Source organism: Salvia splendens, unplaced genomic scaffold, assembly GCF_004379255.2.
Source record: "Salvia splendens isolate huo1 unplaced genomic scaffold, SspV2 ctg110, whole genome shotgun sequence".
In the NCBI taxonomy this organism is placed as follows: Eukaryota; Viridiplantae; Streptophyta; class Magnoliopsida; order Lamiales; family Lamiaceae; genus Salvia; species Salvia splendens.
In genome coordinates, this window is record NW_024598646.1 from 1 (window position 1) to 20336 (window position 20336).

Below are 20336 nucleotides of genomic sequence, written 5' to 3' on the forward strand. Positions count from 1 at the left end.
ATGATGTCGCGAATATCATGTTAGCATGTATCATATTGCATAATATGATAATAGAAGATGAAGGATTTGCGGCAGAGCACTGGGCACCGGAAGATGGCGCAAGTACAAGTCACGGTGTTGCCTCTGCGCCGATCCAGATGGGCGTAACACGGAGCAATGAATATTTGATCCAACGTTTTGCTGATATGCGCAGAACCACAGCACATACCACACTCCAGGCCGATTTGATTGAAGAAGTTTGGGCACGTAGGGGAGGCGGCACAGTGTGAACACCTTTGTGATTTGCACTAGATTAAATTTTTCGTTGTATAATTTTTCATGTACTTTAATACGATGAAAATTTAGTGTTTAATTTTAATTTTTTCACGTGTAGCCATTTTCTTCTAATTACTCATAGTCCGATAATTTAAATATAATTGAATTAACATAAATGAAAAAAAGATTGGGGCTATTGGAAGTGTCCATCATAGTGGCGGAAACAAAATTTTGGGGTTGTGGACAATAAATTTGGGGCTATGGACAAATTTTGGGGCGAGGCTATTGGAGTGTCCACTATAGGCGGATAGCCCTAATAGCCCCGCCCCTTTTTTGTCCACAGACCCAGTTTATTTGTCCGCGCTCACAAAAATAATTGTCCGCAGCTATAAGGTGGACACTTTCAATAGCCCCAATTTTTAGCCACTTATCATTTTTTTTTTCGTCTATATTAAATCAATTAGAATTATCAGAATGTAAATAACTAGAAAACGAGGTAATTAGGACCAAATATTCGTTGTATTGGAAACGGTAAATTATACAACGAACATTTAAAATAATACAAATAAAAAAACCGCCACCGTCTACTCGGTGGTGGAATCGGATTCCTCTTCCTCTTCTCCGCCGCCTCCCCCGCTGCCGCTGGCCGCCCCAGTACAATCCTCATCAGACAAGCCTAGCTGGCGCTGGATCTCCCCTATGAGTTTCAAGTATATACCCTTGATGACCGGGTCGGTTGCGATCTCGTAGAAACGGCAGTTTCCTGCAGTTGTTTCAACAACTGCACATCTAGGTTCTCCCTCAAGACATCGTGGGACCAGGGGCCATGGGTTGCGGTATAAGGGCGGGCTGCGGGATGCGCGATCCCGACGCGACCGACGATAGGCAGGAGGAACTTCCATCCACTCTAGCGCTTCGGATAGAGGCCTGTTGTCCCGGAGTGCGTGGGCGCCTAGAGTGTGTAGCGGAGGGCTCTTCGGTTTGCTCGTCGTTGAGGTCGAATGATTGTGAGCCGCTCCTGTAGTCCCTGGCTATGTTATGTCTAGTACGCTTCGCCCTAGGAGCTCCTGCCAGCTCTTGTGCACAGATGGCCCAGAATTTCGGACAGTGCTCGAGAACAAGATACTCCTCCTACATAGTGAACTTCGGCCAGCCTTCCGTGTTGAATTGGGCCATAGACATCACCTTCACGTCGGCTTCGCTTCGGCCACTCTCAGCACTGAGCAGGTTGTTCTCGTATATGGAGCTGAACCGCTTGGTGGCATGCAGAATCCTAGACCACTTTTTGCGGAGCTGTTCCCCGTCACGCGGTTTGGCGCCTCGAGGTTTGAACTCGTTGTATGCCAACAGGACGCGCTTCCAAAAGCTCCCCTCGGTCTGATCGGTGCCCATTATGGGGTCTGATGTGACGGCATCCCACGCCCGCGCTACGCACAATGGACTCCGCTTTGGTGTAGTGCGTGGCCCGTCCACCGCTAGCTGCTGCCGCGCGCTACCCTCACTGCCACCACCGCTGCCCGAGCCGCCACCGCCATTGCAGGCGCCGCTGCCACCACGGCTGCCGCTTCTTTCTTCCGCCCCTGCTTTCCACCCGCCGCACTGGACCGCCGACTCTCGTCGGAACGGGCGTATCCACGCGTGCTGCCGGCGTTTCCGGTACGCCTGGACTGAGCAGACCCATCATCGTCTCCAGTGCATCTTGATCTGCATCGGTGAAAGGAGATTGACTGGATTGGAAAGGGGTCTCCGGCTGCGAATGGTTGATAAGTCGCATTCTATACCTTGGTTACTGGTAAGTATAACGTACTTAATTAGATTATATCTGCAAAACAGTTGCTAGTGTGCAGGAAAAGGATCCAGTCAGTACGAAAGGTTCGGATAACTCAGGTGAAAAGAGCGCCAGAAGGTGTGCAATGACCAGGATGCATGCCAAAAAAGGTTTGAGGTGGAGAAGAAGGATTGCTGGGAAGGATCAACCACAAACAAGGGCAAAAGAGTCATTTCACAAAGAGAATCTATCCTAAAAAGCAAGGGCAGGCATCCCTATAAAAAGAAGCCACATGGAGAGAGAATGAGGATCATCGACTTTTACACTTAGTTAGGGTGCTCTCTCTCGGTAGATCAATTCCTTATCTTCAGCAAATCAAAATCTTCTTGTTCCTCGCCACAACCATGGTCACCTGAAGTTCCATCAGTCCACCGGAGAATCGCCTTCCATCGTTCCAGCCAGTTCATTTCGTAGTCGTAGCAGTTTCATTGCCCGGAGTGGCAAAACAATCTTTATTCGCTTTCCTAGTTAATCTTTACTTGTTTTCCTTTCGTTGGATCTGTTGAATATTCAGTACTAGCTATCTTTTGAAGTGTTTGTTGTGATCCAAACGTTTTATGCAATGAAGTTATTTTTATGCATTTCTTTCGGTTTGAATCTGTTTTATTCTGCCTAGGTAGCTTAGATCTAGTTTTCGCGGTAATTTCTAAGTGTTGAAAGCATGATTTCATTTGGAGTTGCTTGATCTGAGATTGTTAGTTAAGTTTGTTGTTTAGATTTAGTTTCCGAAGTGATTAAATGTGAAATCCGAGTTTACGTGAATTCTGCCACCTTGCATGTCGTTCAGTATGTGTAGTTCTGGATTTCACTTGAGTGATCTTCGAATTTTAGAGGGTTAATTTGTGGATCTGAATTGTGAAGTTGTTAATCTGCAAGTGTCATCCATGGAAACTGAGTTTGTTTGATTTTGTGCATCCTTGTTGAAGAAGACAACATGCACATCCAAATTTGGGACCACTTTTGCTTTTTAGTCACTTTTGCTTTTTGTCCTTTACTTTTCTTGCTGGTACCCTACAGACCTGACAGTGCAGCCACCAAACAACCACTTATTCTCTGATATTTCGTTTAGCCTTTTATAGTAACTAACTACTTTCCACATGTCCCTGAAACACCGTGTCCCCCGCTCTCACGTACACAGCCACATGTCAATCACTTTTACACCACCCAGTTAGTAGAGTACCACCTTTAATTCCTGTCTAGGTAGAATCTCAACCCAAGCGTGGTAGTTAACCAAACCCCTCCAGATTATCACCACAATTACCCAAATCGCATCCATCTCTGTGTGATTCGACCCTTACCTCCACTATACTAACCAGTAGAAGTGGTGTGTGAGGAATTTATTGATGCCAGGTTCAGGTTGGCTGGGATTTCTATCCTGATCAGGTGGATACACCCTTGCTTAACACGACACCGAGAACCTGCAGCTCATCAATAGTTAACCGCGTCGAGGTTGGGTCTGTAATCTCCAAACGCCAACCGACTCAAATTCCTCTGAAAAGTTGGGGCGTGGGACTCGACCACCTCCACGGCTGAGATGGAGGAGGAGTTGGACTCGATCCTCACGGAGGGGAAGTTTGACTCCAACCCGACGGCTGGGAAGGATAGCCGCCATATCCCGACAACTAGGAAGGATAGCCGCCATATCCCGATTCGTCAGTGCCGGGTGATTCGTCGTCTCCACCTGCATTTTTAGAGAGTGAAAGTGTAGAGAGTGAATGAATGGAGATTGTTTGAAAAGAGTGTAAAATGGGTGGTGTGGAGTGATATTTATAGTAGAAATTTTCAAAAATAATAATAATAAAAATTAATTGGGGGGGGGGGGGCGTGTCGATCGCGGCGCACTATAGGCCGGCGCTCCTATAGGTGCGGCGATCGGGGACCGGCGCGTCCTCGCACATAACTCGTCGGAGTGCCGTCTGCCCCAACAAAAATCGTCCGCCCCGGGGAGGACGCTCCCTCCACTATAGGCCGCGGGGCGGTATCAGAATGGGGGCGGCGGCGCACCGCCCCTATAGTGAACACCCTAAGAGTGTCCACAATAAGGGAGCCCGGTGGCGTCGCAGTTCCCTCTATTGCGGTGGACGAGGGCGGGCAAGGCGGTGGATGGAGCCGTGGGCACGCTCCAAGTACTCGGCGGGGACGCGGCTGAGTGCGAAGGGGGCGGCGGTGGGCGGTGCTCCTATAATCCTATTGCACGGTGCCGACAAGATGCGGCGAGGACGCAAAGGTGGGCCGGCTATGGGAGAGAGTGGCCACCTTAGGGTTGTATTTGCATTTTAGAAATCGTGGACACTCTAAAATTAATGTCCCTTTTTTAATTTGCATTTTATTCCAAAGTATGCGTCACATCAAATTTAGATCGAAGAGTTGTAAAAGTTTAAATGCGTCATCATTGACAATTTAGGGGCAGTAGTTCGTCTTTGAACATCTTGATAATGTTGTGTTACGTAAATTTCTTTCATAAGAGATGTAAAATAAAATTTAAAATACTATCCCAAGTTAATTAAAGACGCTTCTTTCCAACACTTTAAGAAAATAAAAGTTTAATGAATTCAATAAAAATAGAATAAAGACAAGATAAATAAATTAATTAATAAAATTGTTTTTAGTCTAAAGAAAATGAGACTAATTCAATTTGGAAATCTAAAAAGTTGTTTCTTGCATAGAAGAATTTCTCTAGCAGATTTTGAAAAAGGCAAGTATCACACATTCAGAATAGAAAAGACTAAAGGCTCATTTTAGTCCTTAACATATTGCGATTTTTTGATTTTGGTCCAAAACATTATCTTTTTAATTATTCGGTCCCTCAAAATAAAAACGGGTCACATTTGGTCCATTTTGGACGGTTCCGTCAAATTTGACGGAAATTCCCCCTCCAGCATCTCCGCCGCCAAGCTCCACCGTACCATCACCTTCGGTCCTCCTCCTCCCTCTTTCTATCTTTGTCAGGTCCTTCTCTCGCTCTTTTCTTCTCAATTAGAAGTTCCAAATTGAAACACGGCCTTCTCGGTGTCATCCCCCTCTTGCCTCAGAATCGATTTCGCGGCACCCTCATTTCTCCTCGGACATGCCGGCTTTCGACTCCCGCTGTTCTGCCGCTGCTGCTCACCGTCAAGTCGTCGTCTCACCTCCTCTTCCTCTCCCTCACCCTCGACCTCTCCATCGACCACCTCCCCCTCGCCCTCGCCGTCGTCCAGGCACCCTCCGCTACGGCTGCCTCCCCCGCCGCAGTTCCACCTCCTCCTCTCAAATCGTGGCTGCGCCAACACCGGAAGGCGTCGTCGTCGCTAATTTTGCCGAAGATGAAATCGATCGGATACACCCCCTACCCCTATTGCGGCACCTGCAATTACCTCTTTCTGACTCTTTAGAAAATCGGTTCATTTGGAGAAGCGGTGGAGGTGTTGAAAGTGATGGGGAGGGCGGGATGAGTCCCCGATTGCGACAGCTACGGGGGATTGATTGCTGAGTTGAGCGAGGCGAGGAAGGTGGACGCCGTGGCCGAGGTGGTGAGGGAGATGATGTAAGGAGGGGGTGAGGCTGAGGGATCAGACGGTGACGACGGTGGGTGAGGCTGAGGGATGATGGAAGATGGACGCCGTGGCGGAGGTGGTGAGGGAGGTTTGGGTTTAGGGTTTTCGTCAAATTTGATGGACGTCCAAAATGGATCAAATGTGACTCGTTTTTATTTGTGAGGAACCGAATAATTTAAAAGATAATGTTTTGGACCAAAATAAAAAAAATCGCAATATGTTAAGGAACAAAATGTGCCTTTAGTCAATAGAAAAATATACAAGATGAAAAGTCAATGGTGACTCAACAAACTTGATAGAGTAACTGGTACTCCCCCGTCCCACAAAAGATGTCACATTTGTGGGATGATACGAGATTTTAGGAGGTTTTATTTTGTGTGTTAAATGGAGAGAGAAAATATAATTTTTATATTCATGTGAGAGAGAACTTTTTCAATAAAATGGAAATGTGACATCTTTTGTGGGACAAACTAAAAAGGAAAGTGTGACATCTATTATGGGACGGAGGGAGTAGTAATAATTACTCTCTCTTTCTAATTCAAGATATCCACTCTCATTTTTTAGTTCGTCTCATTCAAAATATTCACTTTCTGTATTTAAAAACAAATGTCTCACCTCTCTCTCAATAAAATATTCAACTATTTTTTCTCTCTCTATTATATTCCACTTAAAAACTCCTTAAAATCTCCTACAACTTAAAAATGTGGACATCTTAAATGAGACGGAGGGAATACGTTATTAAAAAAAAGTTAGAGCAAATAATAATTTTCATTCACTCAAATAATTACTTCTTCCAATATATTGAAGATAATGTCTTGTTTGAGTAAACATCATCATCAAAGTCAGCAACTTTGGATGCATCTGATAAAATATTGAAGTTTCAACGTTCAACACGCTCCACTCACCCAAACAACTTCAATACCAATAATTATTCAACGCTCAAACCAAATTTGAGTAAATAATCAATCTGGAGACTAGACCAGGTGAGTCTACATGGGCAAGATTGGGTGCACCATCAATGGAATACTGGATGATTCGAGATTCAACGAGCCGATGCCGTGGATCGGTCTCTACGTCGTAGCAGCATCCGCAGCTTGCGCCATAGCTATGGCCGTAGACGCCTTCCACGGCTTCCGCTACAGGAAGTTCTGGTTCCCTTGCAAGTTCTTCGCTCTCAACGCAACGACTCTCACTCTCATAGGCGTCGCGGTTAAGCTCGCAGTTGATCTCAACACGTCGATGCCCCAGGCCCATGATCAGCTGGCCAAGCTCAGCAGCACCGCCTTCATCTGCACGACCATAGGAAACTCCATGCCTTCATTAGGAGCCATGGAGACTAAAGAGCTCATGATGAATGTGGTGGCTCTTGGGATCCTTGTTGTCACTGTCATCGTCAACGTCTGCATCCAGATGGGCACCGGGGTCATTTACGTGTTCTGGTACGAGCATGCGGTCGTGATGTCTCTGATGGTCGTGTTGTTCGCGATCGTGATCGCTTCGTCGCTTGCAATTCCTGCAACCAAGTGTGTGTTGGATATTAAGTACAGCAAGAAGTATTCAGTGGCAATGAAGGAGCGCGAAACGACCAGTTGCAATGGCTCGATAACTCAGATTATGAGAGATGATCTGGCTAGGCATTGGATGATGGCGCATACCTGCAGCCCTCAGTTCGTGATGGGGCGTTTGGCGACTTGCACCGCCTCAGGGGCGTTCTGCCTCCTCACTGCGGTTACTCTGGGAGAGGCTGTACTTCGTAGCTACCTGATGCCGTGGTGCTTCAGATTCTGTGAAGGGGAGTCGGACTACAAGTGGTCGACTACATTGATACTGGTAACTCAGGCAGCTGCGGTCGTGGGAGGAACAATTGCCCCTGCAACAAGATGGTTCATAGCAATTAAGTTTAGGTGCCCGAAGAGATTGAAACACGGAAGCAAACACGGGTTATTATCAGTAGAGGGTTACTGGGTCCATAAGCTGTACCAACTCAGAGCGCTTCCGCTGGATTTGACAATATGCGGCCGAAGCAGTAGAAAGCTTGTGCATGCCGTAAAGGACAAGGTATTAGGTTTATGCATTTTCATCCAGAAAGCAATGGTGATCTTGAGCAAGATAGTCGGGCGAATATCAATCATCTTTGTTATCCAGTTAATAAAAAATACATCGTTGCTGCAAGAAACTTGTAGGGTTGGTTAAATGCCACAATGCAATTGTGAACTCTGATACAGATTCGGATTCGAGAGGCAATTGCAAACTGGATCTCAGCAGTTATGTTCTGCACCTTGAAGGAGAGGATGAACTGGTAGACGTGATGATGGAAAATGACAGGGACGCTATTGGACACTGGGTTAGAATGGGGAGAAGAAAGCAGCCGAGACAGCTCACAGAACTAATGGAGACCCTCAATCCATCAAGAGGATTTGAAGGGGTACATAAATTTGACAGCTACCAGGTTCCTTCATTGGAATCTGAAGAACCTCCCTACAGCTGGGCTCTTCCTCTAGTGACGCTGACGAGTATTGCAGTTGCAACTAGTAACACCGACTTTGAATCCCTAAAAGGGCTGATGAAATCTGTGCATCAAGGCCTTAAATATGTTAGATTCATAGAAAACAACCATGATGTTAATGAAGACTTGACGAATGTCAAGAACGCAGCAGAGATCGTGTGGGGAGGGGTTGACCTTCACTACAGGTGGCTCGACGTGGATCTCCGTCAGTTGGCACTGCAGGAAAAGAGCCCAAGAGACACAATTCAAGAGCTTTCAGACATAGCAAAGAACATGTTTTCAGAGTTAAGACAGAATGACGCACTTGGTTGTTTAAAGTACACTCCTTCAAAGTGGCCCGTCAAGGTTTTGGCTGCAAATTCGATGTACAGAATATGCCAAACCCTTCTGCTTGCAACTGAAAATAGATCAAATGAATGCAGTAAGGCAATGTTGGAGAATCTTACCGCCATGATCACTGACATAATAGGCGCTTGCCTTACCAACTTACAGCATGCAATATCAATAAAATGCCATCAGAGTTCCATTGAACAGAGAGAGGAAAGCGTTCGCGGTGCTATTCTTCTACTAGGCAAAACAGAAAAGATATTGGAGATTCTTAGCACCTGCTCTTCTCTGAGTTCAAATCCAAACAAAATGGCTTGCATTAACAAATGGCGTGCAGTGGGCAAGGAGAATGATCTGCTACATCAAGAGTCTTGTTGTATAACAAGTAGTTCTTCTCCTGACTTGTGTCTCATCATCGATTAGAATAAAACAGTAGAGGAGTATGTATAGAGGCATTTCATTTGGCGTGTTGATCAAGATCAATATTTATAGTGTACACATTTATATAAATACATAAAGTTACTGTTTAGCTTTGTGCATGTATAGGATAAACTTCTAAAACTGAACGTGAAAATCAGTGTCATGTAAGGCAAGTAAAGAAACTTCCCTGTCACTTTATCAAATGCTAAGTAAGAACACCATTTAATTACATAAGCAAGTTTAATTCTTTCTCATAGTAAAGCTGGTTCACCATGAATATCAGATACATATCTAGGTGAAATGATGCTAAGACTAAGCCAACAAAATGTAAGATAGGATATAAAACATAAGCAACCATGACTTGAAAGCACTACCTGTCTATTGTCATTCTCTAAATATGAGATAAATTGTGATTCAGAAGCAGTTTCAATTTTCTTTAATTTTAGAAACTAATTAATTTCATACAAAGGAAAATAGCTGAAACTTGAAAGCACCTTTCTAGAGTGTTTAACCTGCATGAAAAGCAAACATCCATAAAAAAACATCCTCCATCCATCCCACTCTAAGCTACACGTTTACCTTTTTTGGGATGTCCCACTCTAAATGACAGATTTCTTAAAATGAAATCATCACTCTCTCTGCTTTTTCTGTTCTCTTACTTTATTCTCTCTCCACTAAACTCACAAAACAACCCTGCATAAAATCCCGTGAATAAGAAATGCTCCAATTAGAGTGGGACGGAGGGAGTATTTACTAGTTAATGAGCAAATATTTCCACAAACACAATTCAAGAGGAAATAGAAACACTACAAGACAATATACTAAAGCCTCAAAAAAACATTTCCATAGCATGAATAGATGAATTTGACACCCCAAACTTAAAATCGTGACATGTTTCTTCCTGAGGTGAACTAACGGTCAGTCTACAAACTGAAACTGTTCCTTAAGGATACGTAAGCAATTGCAAAATACAAATTATAGATGATAATAGTCTCACAAGTTAATTTGTGTTCTCAAGGTAAGCCCTTCTTCTTTTCATGTCCAACTACCTCTACAAGTAGGAGATTATTTTGAACCACAACAATGCAATTGTGATCCATTAGCTTATGCATTTCCCCATGTCCTTGCTATCTTCAGCCATCAGATTCCTATTTTGTCATCAAATCCAAGCTAATAATATTAGAAAGAAAGTGGGGTTAATACAGAGATGTTTTGTGTACATGCTTACCTATTTCAATAGCATAACTATTCATTGCCCTAAGCATGTGCATCACTTTAGGAAGAATTTCCAGAAACTGTAGATTGATTGCTTACATAGCTCATTAACACTCCAGGTGACATAGCTATAAACTAAGATTTTAGTTTGGTGATTCTTAATACTAGAAGCAAAACATAGACCAATTTCAAGGACATTAACTTTAGTGTTCAATAATAAGATTATGGCATCTCCAGGAAAGAACCACAAACTTTCGAGTCAAATATACATTTTCACCAATCCAAAACTAAAACGAATAGCGTCTATTCATTGGCGTGAAAAGAAAACACGGCATCAGAGAAGATCTCAAAGGGATGATATATGAGCAAAAGAAGTGTCATTCCTTACAACTCTACACAATAAGTGGCAAGCAGTAATATCATTACCTTCTTAGAGTAATTTAGATAAGAATCACCAACAGCACAAAGCTGAACCAAGATGACGATCAACCGATGCCAAAGTATAGGCTAAACATTGGCTCCAGTACAAAGATTTCTTATCATTTATCCTTACAGAATCAATTTGGCATTAAAGCAAAACCATTAAACATATTGCAGGCAAAGGAATCACCAAAAGCTCAATGCTGAACAAACATCGGCTCAAATAGAAAACTTGATGATCATTCATCCATACAGAAACAAGTTAGCATCAAAAAGCAACAGAGCGAAACAACCAGGTAATCATTACTGAGAATCCAAGTTTTCATCCAATCAATTACTATAGATTTCCATCACAATTTCTAAATCAACACACAAATAAATTGATTGAGCCTCAATACTCAACATTGAACACCAAAATCATCTTTATAAACACCTCAAGAGTTTTCAAGCCCTAATCTAAAAAAATAAAAGTGAACCCCTTCAATTGCACAAGGGTATCTAAATTGTAGGTATAAAACATAAAAATCAGATGGAAGGGAGTATGAATTGTGGTCTATTCATCATCGTCGCGCTTCTTGGGCTTGCGGTAATTCTCCTCGATGTGCTTGGCGATGAGAAGGCTAGTGTTGAAAAGCTTCCGAACATTAGGAACGTTGTAATTCTGGGCTACGTAAACTCCGCAAGCTGTCCCCACAATGAATGAGAAGCCGCTCTTTATGATGCCCATTGCTTCTTCGACTCTTCTCTGTATCTTGTGCAGACGACAGATGGTTATAGTCAACAATTCTTGGTCATGGATTGGTTATTTGGTTTCCTCTCAAACAAGCAATCCAATTATATTTAAATCATTCGGATTTAAGATGCAAAAATTAGGTTTTTTGTTTCACAAGACAGACTGTGTCAAGAAAGTTGTGTACTGCAACATGGCTAAATTCCATGAATGTACGTCATGGGGAAGTTATCCGCCATTTGTACCCGGAAAAAAAATATTTTCAGTGATGGGAAAGACGCGTGAGGCTCTCGCGTGTATCCATATTAAACACGCGTTAAGCTCATGCGTGTTTTAATTAAACAAGCATTACTCTCATGCGTGTTTGAATTAAACACGCGATTCTCTCATGCGTGTTTGAATTAAACGCGCGATAAGCTGATGCGTGTTTGAATATAAGAAAAAACGAAGCTTCTGCCCTCTTCCTTCACTCACAGCGCTCCCCCTCTCTGCACGGTGAAAATCGGCGTAATCGTCATCTAGCCGACGAAAATCAAAGTGAATCCGACATATAGCTGCTCCCATTCCTCTTTTAAGTGTTGTTAGGTAAGTTTTTACCCTTAATTTCGATTTTAGTAGGTTATAGATTTAGGGTTCATGATTTGAAATTTATTGTTGAATCATTGAATTTGTCAATTATTGAAATTGGTGTCGAATTGTTGTTGAATTATTGAAATTGGTTTCGAATGTTTGGTGTTGTGATGAATTTGTGATGAATTTGGTGTTGAATTGTGATGAAAGACATGCTGGGATGAATTTGGTGTTGAAATTGGGATGAATTTGGTGTTGAAATTGGTGATGAATTTGGTGTTGAAATTGAGATGAATTTGTGATGAATTTGGTGTCGAATGTTGTTAATTGTTGATTATATTAGGATGTCGCGATATGGACCAGAAGATCCTTCTGTATTGCATTATCAGCACAGGCATATATCTCGCAGGGCGTGGGCAGGCGAGGAAACAACTCCATTCAATATTCGGCGCTTTGAGGGCCATTTTTGGGAAATAGATAATCATCACAGACGCGTGATTGATTATGTCTGCAGATTAGGTTTTGGTGGAGTTTTTTACTTTGTGAAGTCTCTAGATGTAGATCATGCTTTGATCACAGCTTTGGTTGAACGTTGGAGGCCAGAGACACATACATTCCATCTTCCCGTAGGAGAAACTACTATGACATTACGGGACGTTCAAGTCTTATGGGCGTGTAGATGGAGTACCATTTACAGGAAATTGTTATTGTGAATCTGGGTGGAAGAGTTTATGTGATGAATTGTTGGGCTTCTATCCCCTTCAAAGCGAGATGAAGGAAAACGGTATCTTGGCATCGGCTCTAATACATAGGATGTCGATTGAACCGTTAGAAGATGGTCTGGAAGACGAAGCCTACATTCAACGGGCACGTATGATTGTGCTTGTGCTATTGGGAGGGTTGATATTACCCGACGACTCAGGGTGTAAGATACCTCTGATGTGGTTGACCCAACTTCGAGATGTAGAGGCTGCCTCTATGATTAGTTGGGCGAGTGCTGCACTTGCTACATTATATCATAATCTTTGTGAGGCGTCCATGGGCAAAAGGATAGACATTGGAGGTCCGATAGTACTCCTACAGCTGTGGGTGTGGGAGAGGATGCCCACTTTGAGACCCGATTTTGTGATGGCACGTATACATACAAACAACACTCCATGTGCATTAATGTAAGTTTGTTGTTTCCTTTTGTGTATTTAATGACAACATATTAAATTGGAAACTTATCTCATTGTAGGTGGACTGGCTCATATATAATAAACAAAGCCCACAAACATTCTGTTCGACATTATCGTGAACAGTTATCATTACTCCAAAATAGCCAGGTAAAATGAATAATGTTTTGATATATATTTGTGTAATATGATATATATTTGTGTAATAGTTTAATGTAAACTTGTTATTGTAGTTTATTTGGATGCCATATGTGGACCGTCAATTGCCAGACTCCTGCCTCGAGATAAACAACAGTTGGAGATCTGTGACGTACATGGTTTGTTGGGCTATTGTCGAAGCACATGAGCCTGAGCGCGTTGTGAGACAATTTGGAGGCACTCCGTTCATTCCGGAATTGCGTGATTGGGGTTTCAATGAAACTCATTTCAAAACAAATCGTCGTGGAAAAGCTAAGACGAACTGGGCTATGCAGAACAAGGCTTACATTCAACATTGGGAGAGAAGGTCGGAGTTCGTGTCTAATCATTACATGGAGCCTCTTGAAGACCACGTGCAGGTGATTAGAACTCGATTATACATGGAGTGGTATTTTAAAATAACTATTACATATATCACACTGCCGGATAGGTTTCAGAAGTAGGGATAAACACTGTTGCATCGTCATCAACACTCCAAGTAAGTATTGTATTTTTATAGTTTTTTCATTTTTAAAGTATTTATGTTATTAACTATTCATGTTTTATTTGTTACAGGCTGAGACATTGGCCCGTGTATTTCAATTGTCGCGCGGTTTTGACCCAGAAGACGCCGTAGGATTGTTGCATGAGATTAACAATCTTGTTCTTAACTGCCTTACCGAATGCGGTGAGAGTGAACGCACGGTCATACCTTCCACACAGCGCATTGATGTGGATATGTCCCGGGGTTTTATCCGAAGAGCTCGCGGTATTGGTCAAAGAGGTGTCCGAACAAGCGGGCATGGATATTCACGGCATTCCAGAATGTCCCAAGACATGCCAGGGTCATCACAAGCCGCAAATGAAGAAAATATTAATTCAGATGACAACATAGATTTGGATTCATTAATCGACAATTTTGCTGCTGAGCCCGAAATGCAAAATCCACCAGCATCAGATCCCTCTAGTTGGTTTCCTACCTGGTCAGACGCGCCACAGTCTAGTTGGGTGATGCCCTTTGATAGAGTTGGGCTACCATGACAGCCTACTACACAGGATTCATTCTTCTCAGATGTCCATATCGTGCACTCTCCAACAAATGGGGAATTGGATGATGATGCTGCTGTTGCTGCTGCTGATGATGATGATGATGACGATGCTCTTGAGAGTTCTGCACAATTGGAGCGTCCCAGAAGTAGTGCCTACATAGAGCGCCCCACGAGGAGAGAACATATTGACCCTCTTAGGAGTAGTGTACAACTTGATCGCCCTAGTAGTAGTGCACATACGTCCCGTCCCAACAAGGAACGCTCCAGGACAAGTTTATCTCAGACAATTATGGGCATGTTCCCACGTAGAAGGTCTAGCCGTGACAACAGAGGAAAATGCCCGATTAAAAATACACCATCGTCATTTAAGTAGCCAGTTATCATGAGATGTATTGTCTACTTATTACATGTGGATTGTGATGTGTATTTTTCGAGCTTCTATATCAATGAACTAATAACACACAAGCTTTTTTTATTCCTCCAAAACTGCCGCAAGAAACTGCTGAATAGCAGTTAGAATTCATAACGCCCGACCGGGTGTTTTGGTGATGTCAAAACACCCGACCGGGTGTTTGTTCTGGACGCCCACCTGCCTTACTCATTTCACCAGTCCGGGTGTTTTGAAACTGAAAATTCACCCGGCCGGGTGTAAGTTCTGGAATCCTCCAACATGCATTTCCGGCGAACTTCCAGCTTTTAACCCTACTAAACTTCAGTAAAAGTAAAAGTTGATGAGTTATAATTAACATAAAAATGTGTAGGCTAAGGGGAAAAGTATAGGAAATTTTTCGTAATAAGATGATTTTTTACGTAACAGTATTACTTAAGCATGTAATTTCAGTCTTAATAACTATTAGAAAATCTAAAATACTGTTCGTAAACATAATAAAATTCAAGTCTCAAACACGATTCTCAAATATAATATGACTACACAACACGTCCTAAAGTGCACTTCCTTCTATTGTGGCCGGTCTCTCCACAAAGGCGGCATCGAGGAGGAGCTCTTGGCGCATCTTCTTCGCGCTCATCCATTTGGTTGTGTATCCTGCTTCTGTTGTATCGCCCACGTGAACGAGGAAGTAGCCGTGCTGGTGAACATTCCAACGTCCATTCAGGTTCATACCAATAATCTTGGTGTCTCAATGGACGGAACGCAGCTGCATAAAATTGCAACCGTAAGACATGATAATAATGTAAGAATAAGAAGTATCTAAATAACATACCTGCGTACTGGTGAATCCAAACATCTGTATGGTATCGGGAATCAACATGACTAAAGATGTCATCACTGCGTTCTCTCAGCACCGCAATAGCGTGAGAGCAAGGCATTCTCCAGGTCTGCCACTTTCCACATGAGCATCTCTTTTCACGATAATCCACAACATGTATATTATGGCCTCTACCCGGACCTCTGTGATAGGTTAGCACCTCATAAGTTCCTTGAGCTATGCTTGTACTCCTAACATGATGACGTCTCCCTCGACGGTCATTCTTCTGAAATAACTCCCAAGCCCACGGTGTCAAAGGCGTCTGACATTGTTTGGCTAGAGTCGTTCGATTAACAAACCAGTTGATGGTCCGCCAGAATGTAATATCAATGATAGCTCTAATTGGGAGTTCCCTCGTAGATAACAACACATTGTTATAACACTCGGCCATGTTAGTAGATGTCTCACCCCATCGACGAAATTCATCGTGTGCCATAGTCCACTGCGATCTATCTATGGTGGTTTCGAGGTACCTCAGAGCTTCTGGACTCACCTTTTCTAATTCACGCCTTGCAGTCCAATATCTCCGCTCCTCAATTACCTCACCCATTATCCATACCCATTTCTTCACTCCGGGGCCTTTGTGTCTTTGTAACACATTCAATCTAACGTGAATTAAACAGTATCGATGATAACCAACCGGTACCTCTTTCCACACATCAGACTGCATGGCATTTATTATGCCTTGATGTCTGTCTTATATTATGCACACTTCCTGGTCATGCTTTATAATATGCCCTCTGACAATATTCAAAACCAACTCCAACTCTCATTTGTTTCTTCATCAACAATAGCAAAAGCAACAGGCAAACAGTTCTTATTTGCATCGTAACCTACTGCAGTAAGTAGTTTACCTTTCAGTCTTCCACGTAGGTGAGTCCCATCAACTGATAAGACCGACTTTGCTAGTTGGAACGCCTCTATTGCTGGCCCAAATGCCCAAAATACGTAGCGGAACACCTTTGTATTACCTTGACTCAATATAGGGTCATGCAACCACTCAACGATTGTCCCAGGATTTTGACTTTGTAACTTAGTCAGGTAGCTGGGGAGTTGTCTGAATGATCCCTCCCACCCACCATATACAAGCTCAATAGCTTTTCTGCGAGCATACCATGCTTTCTTGTAGCTGATTTTCACGTGAAATTTATCTTTGATATATGTACGTACCGCAGAAGGCTTGAACTCAACATCGTTTTCAATTTGACTTCGAATACAGAGAACAATCATGGATGATGTAAGATTAACATGTTCACTTGGATCGTGATCTCCCATACAACAATGACGATCAACCCATGAGTTGATAGACCAGCTACCATCGCGTTCCTTAAACGTTGCTTTAATCTCCCAATTACATGGGTATCGTTGCCCAAGTTCCTTGCCTTTTCTTTTCGGACCAAATGGGTCCCTACAAACTGCATGCCATCTTCTTGATTTACTGTCCATAACCTCATACATCCGACCTGTTCCCACATGCCATAATGTTACAGCAGTTTTCAACTGCAATTTGCTATAAAATTTCGTTCCCACATCTATATGTCTCGGATTATCCTCATCCCAATACCACATATCTTCTTCACCCACTCCATGGTCTTCTGAAAAGTAACCTCGGCTGCCTTCACATGGTAATGATAAAAAAATGGTAACCCTTCAGGCACATAGTCGGGAACAGGTTGCTCCCCACGAACAGATGGTTGTACGAGGTTCTCAACCATCATATCAAGTGTCTCGTCGTCTGTAGAATCTTCACATGATTCTGCACTATAATCAAGATCACTTGGTTGAGAACCATCAGAACCATCACAATCAGAACCATCACAATCAGAACCATCTAAACCATCACAATTATCAGGACCATCTGAACCATCACAATTATCAGAACCATCAGAACCATCACAATTATCAGAACCATCTGAACCATCACATGTCACATTTGGTACATCTAGTTATTCATCAACCTCCCTCCCAAATGTGTTGAATTCAATACTATGATATTCATCATCCCTCCTAGATGTCCCGACATCAAAACTATGATAATCATCTCTCCTAGACGTTCCAACATCATGATGAGTGATAGATGGTTCAAATTGCAACGCAGTAGTAACAGGAGTATATTCAATAAAAAGTTCAATTTGACGTGGATTTTCAGCAAACATATACTCCAACAAATTATCATCCACTGGTGTAGCTATATAATTCACCACTCCACTAAAAACCACAGGATGCCTCCATGTTAAATCAATCGTATATGCATCCAAATCAATTCTAATTTTTTCACATATCATTGAAAGTAGCTGATAATAAGATATCTTTTCATTCAATATAATAAATGATTTTGAACGAGGGGGATCATAAGCAACGCCCAAACCTGGGAGCTGAATAATTTTTCCATCCCAATATCAACTCACAAACACCATCAAACCTGCAAAATAAGTACGATAAAACATCATATACTCTAAATTCAACATAGTTAAATAAATATTGCACAAAATTAAATACGAAAATTCAATACCAAGTTCAATGCTTCGATTATATATTTAGTTTACAATGCATGCATATAACTACATCAATGGCCTAAATTCAATGTTTTTCTTGCCACACAATGTCAAACCATGAACCCTAAATCTATACCTAACTAACATATAACAATGATAATTGAAATTAATGGTAAAAAATTACCTAACACCACCTAAAATAGGAATTAGAGCATCAAAATATCGGATTCACTTCGATTTCCGCCGGCTAGAGTGAGAGAGTGAGCTAGGTGGAAGTGAAGTGTCTGCCTCCTGGACTGGAACATGTATCCAAGGCAAACACGCGAGAGCGTCACGCGTGTTTTGTTCAAAGACGCGAGAGCGTCATGCGTGTTTATTAAACACGCGAGAGCCTCATGCGAGTTTTGTTCAAACACGCGAGAAGCTCACACGTCTTTCCTATCACTGGAAATATTTTTTCCCGGGTACAAATGGCGGATAGCGGGGCCCATAACGTACTTTCGTGGAATTTAGCCACTGCGACATCGCACTAATATTTCTAATATTTTACCAACTTTTCAAAATGATACTCCCTTCATTCACTCATAGTTGAGCCTGAATTTTTTGACATAAAGTTTAAGAAAATGATGTTTACTTGTTTAGTGTGTTAAGTAAATTGATAAAAAAAAATAAGAGATGAAAAGTGAGAGAATATATTAGAAAGTAAATAAAGTAGAGAGAATAAAGTAAGAGGGTGTAAAATAAGAATGAGAAAAAGTGTTATCATATATAGAAATGACTCAACTATAAAGAAACTGTCCAAAATAGAAAAAATAACTCAACTATGAGGGAACGAAGGGAGTACAAAAAGTTTCAAATTTGTAGTATAATCTAATCCCTATTTTTCGGTCTTCATTTGCCCATTTACACTTTAAATATGAATAAAATTTTTGTATAATTTATGCATAACTTGAAACGTTTGATACCAATTTAAAACATTAGTGAAATATTTTGTATGTATGTGATAATTGTCATTTGGAGTAAAAATTTGGGTTGATTTCTAAAAAAGAAATTATTTATAAAAATATTTTTTATATTTAAAAATCAATTTTCATAAGTAAATTAATACTAAAATTTCATAATAATCCATATTTATTTGTTGGCCTATGAATTGTATGAAACTATTCTTGGTTGTTCTCTGTCATAGAGATATCCCTGAATGTTAGTACTTCATTTTTAATATGGAATAAATACTTCATTTTTAATATGGAATAAATGATGTTGAAGTATTCTCTTTTATAATTAAATATTTAGATCATTCATTCATTTTTAATATAATTATTTTATTTTGTATTCTCTTTTTCTTTATTTTTTATTATAATTAACTATCTTCATCTTCGTCTTTATTTCTTTTGTAAGAAAAATTTATAGCAAATTATAACATTAATTAGAACACTTCAATAAAATTTGAGTGTTGCAAGTTGCTCATAATATGTATTCTCTTCGTCCCTCCGTATCAGAGGCATTTTTTTCGGTATGGGATATAAGAAAAATTCTTTTAATTGAGTTAAGTAAAAGGAGAATAAAGTAGAAAGGAAAAATGTAGAAACATGAAGGAAGAATAAAATAAGAGAGAGTAAAGTAACAAATCATAAATGTAATGATTTTTTTCCAAAAAAGGAAATAACTCAGCTATAAATGGATGGAGGGAGTATAAAGGGACAAACATGGAGGGAGAATAAAAATAAGGCCATTTTCCATTGTGGGATGTCCCATAAAAATATCCCCTTCCATTTTTGGTAACTTCCTTTTCTCTAATAAGGTGGGCCTCATTCTCCACTAACACTACTATAATTACTTTTTCTTTTTATCTTTGTCTTACTTAACTAATTATGCATTAATTCTCGTGCCGTCCCAAATGTCCATATTTTTATGGAACGGGGGGAAGGGTCTTGATCTATGTAAAACACATTCTTAATACAAAAATACAGAACCAAGTATACGAAGGTCATTTTTAGGTCATTATTAGCTTTTTTTAGGTCATTGACCATTAGATTGTCAAATCTCATGGTCGGGATTTGGTCTGCATTTTGTATTGAGACCAATTTTTGTATTGATCATTTTCCACAAAGGGAGTATTATATTTGAATGTTCCGGTGCTGCTCATTTTTCTCAAAATGTGCCATAAAATAGCAAGTACTTCATCCGCCCCACTTAAGATGTCCACCTGTCCATTTTAGTTCGTCTTACTCAAGATGTCCACATTCTATATTTAAAAATAAATCCATCTTCCCTTTCTCCTCTCTCCTCATTAATATATTCAACCACATTTTTCTTTACACTTTATCACATACAACTACTCCACCTAAAATCTCGTGTCATTCAAGAA

The 20336-nt window shown here is 41.3% G+C and overlaps 1 protein-coding gene and 1 pseudogene across 1 annotated transcript; both read left to right on the forward strand.

The window, feature by feature from the left end:
* Positions 1-6394: 6394 nt before the first annotated feature.
* On the forward strand, positions 6395-8978 carry LOC121788610 (annotated as a pseudogene).
* A 3597-nt stretch (positions 8979-12575) lies between these two features.
* On the forward strand, positions 12576-14578 carry LOC121788608 (protein MAIN-LIKE 2-like). The gene is made up of 5 exons (XM_042187253.1): positions 12576-12973; positions 13042-13129; positions 13213-13536; positions 13733-14123; positions 14229-14578. The coding sequence occupies exons 1-5, from the start codon at positions 12576-12578 to the stop codon at positions 14576-14578; spliced, it is 1551 nt and encodes a 516-aa protein (XP_042043187.1).
* The last annotated feature ends 5758 nt before the right edge of the window (positions 14579-20336 follow it).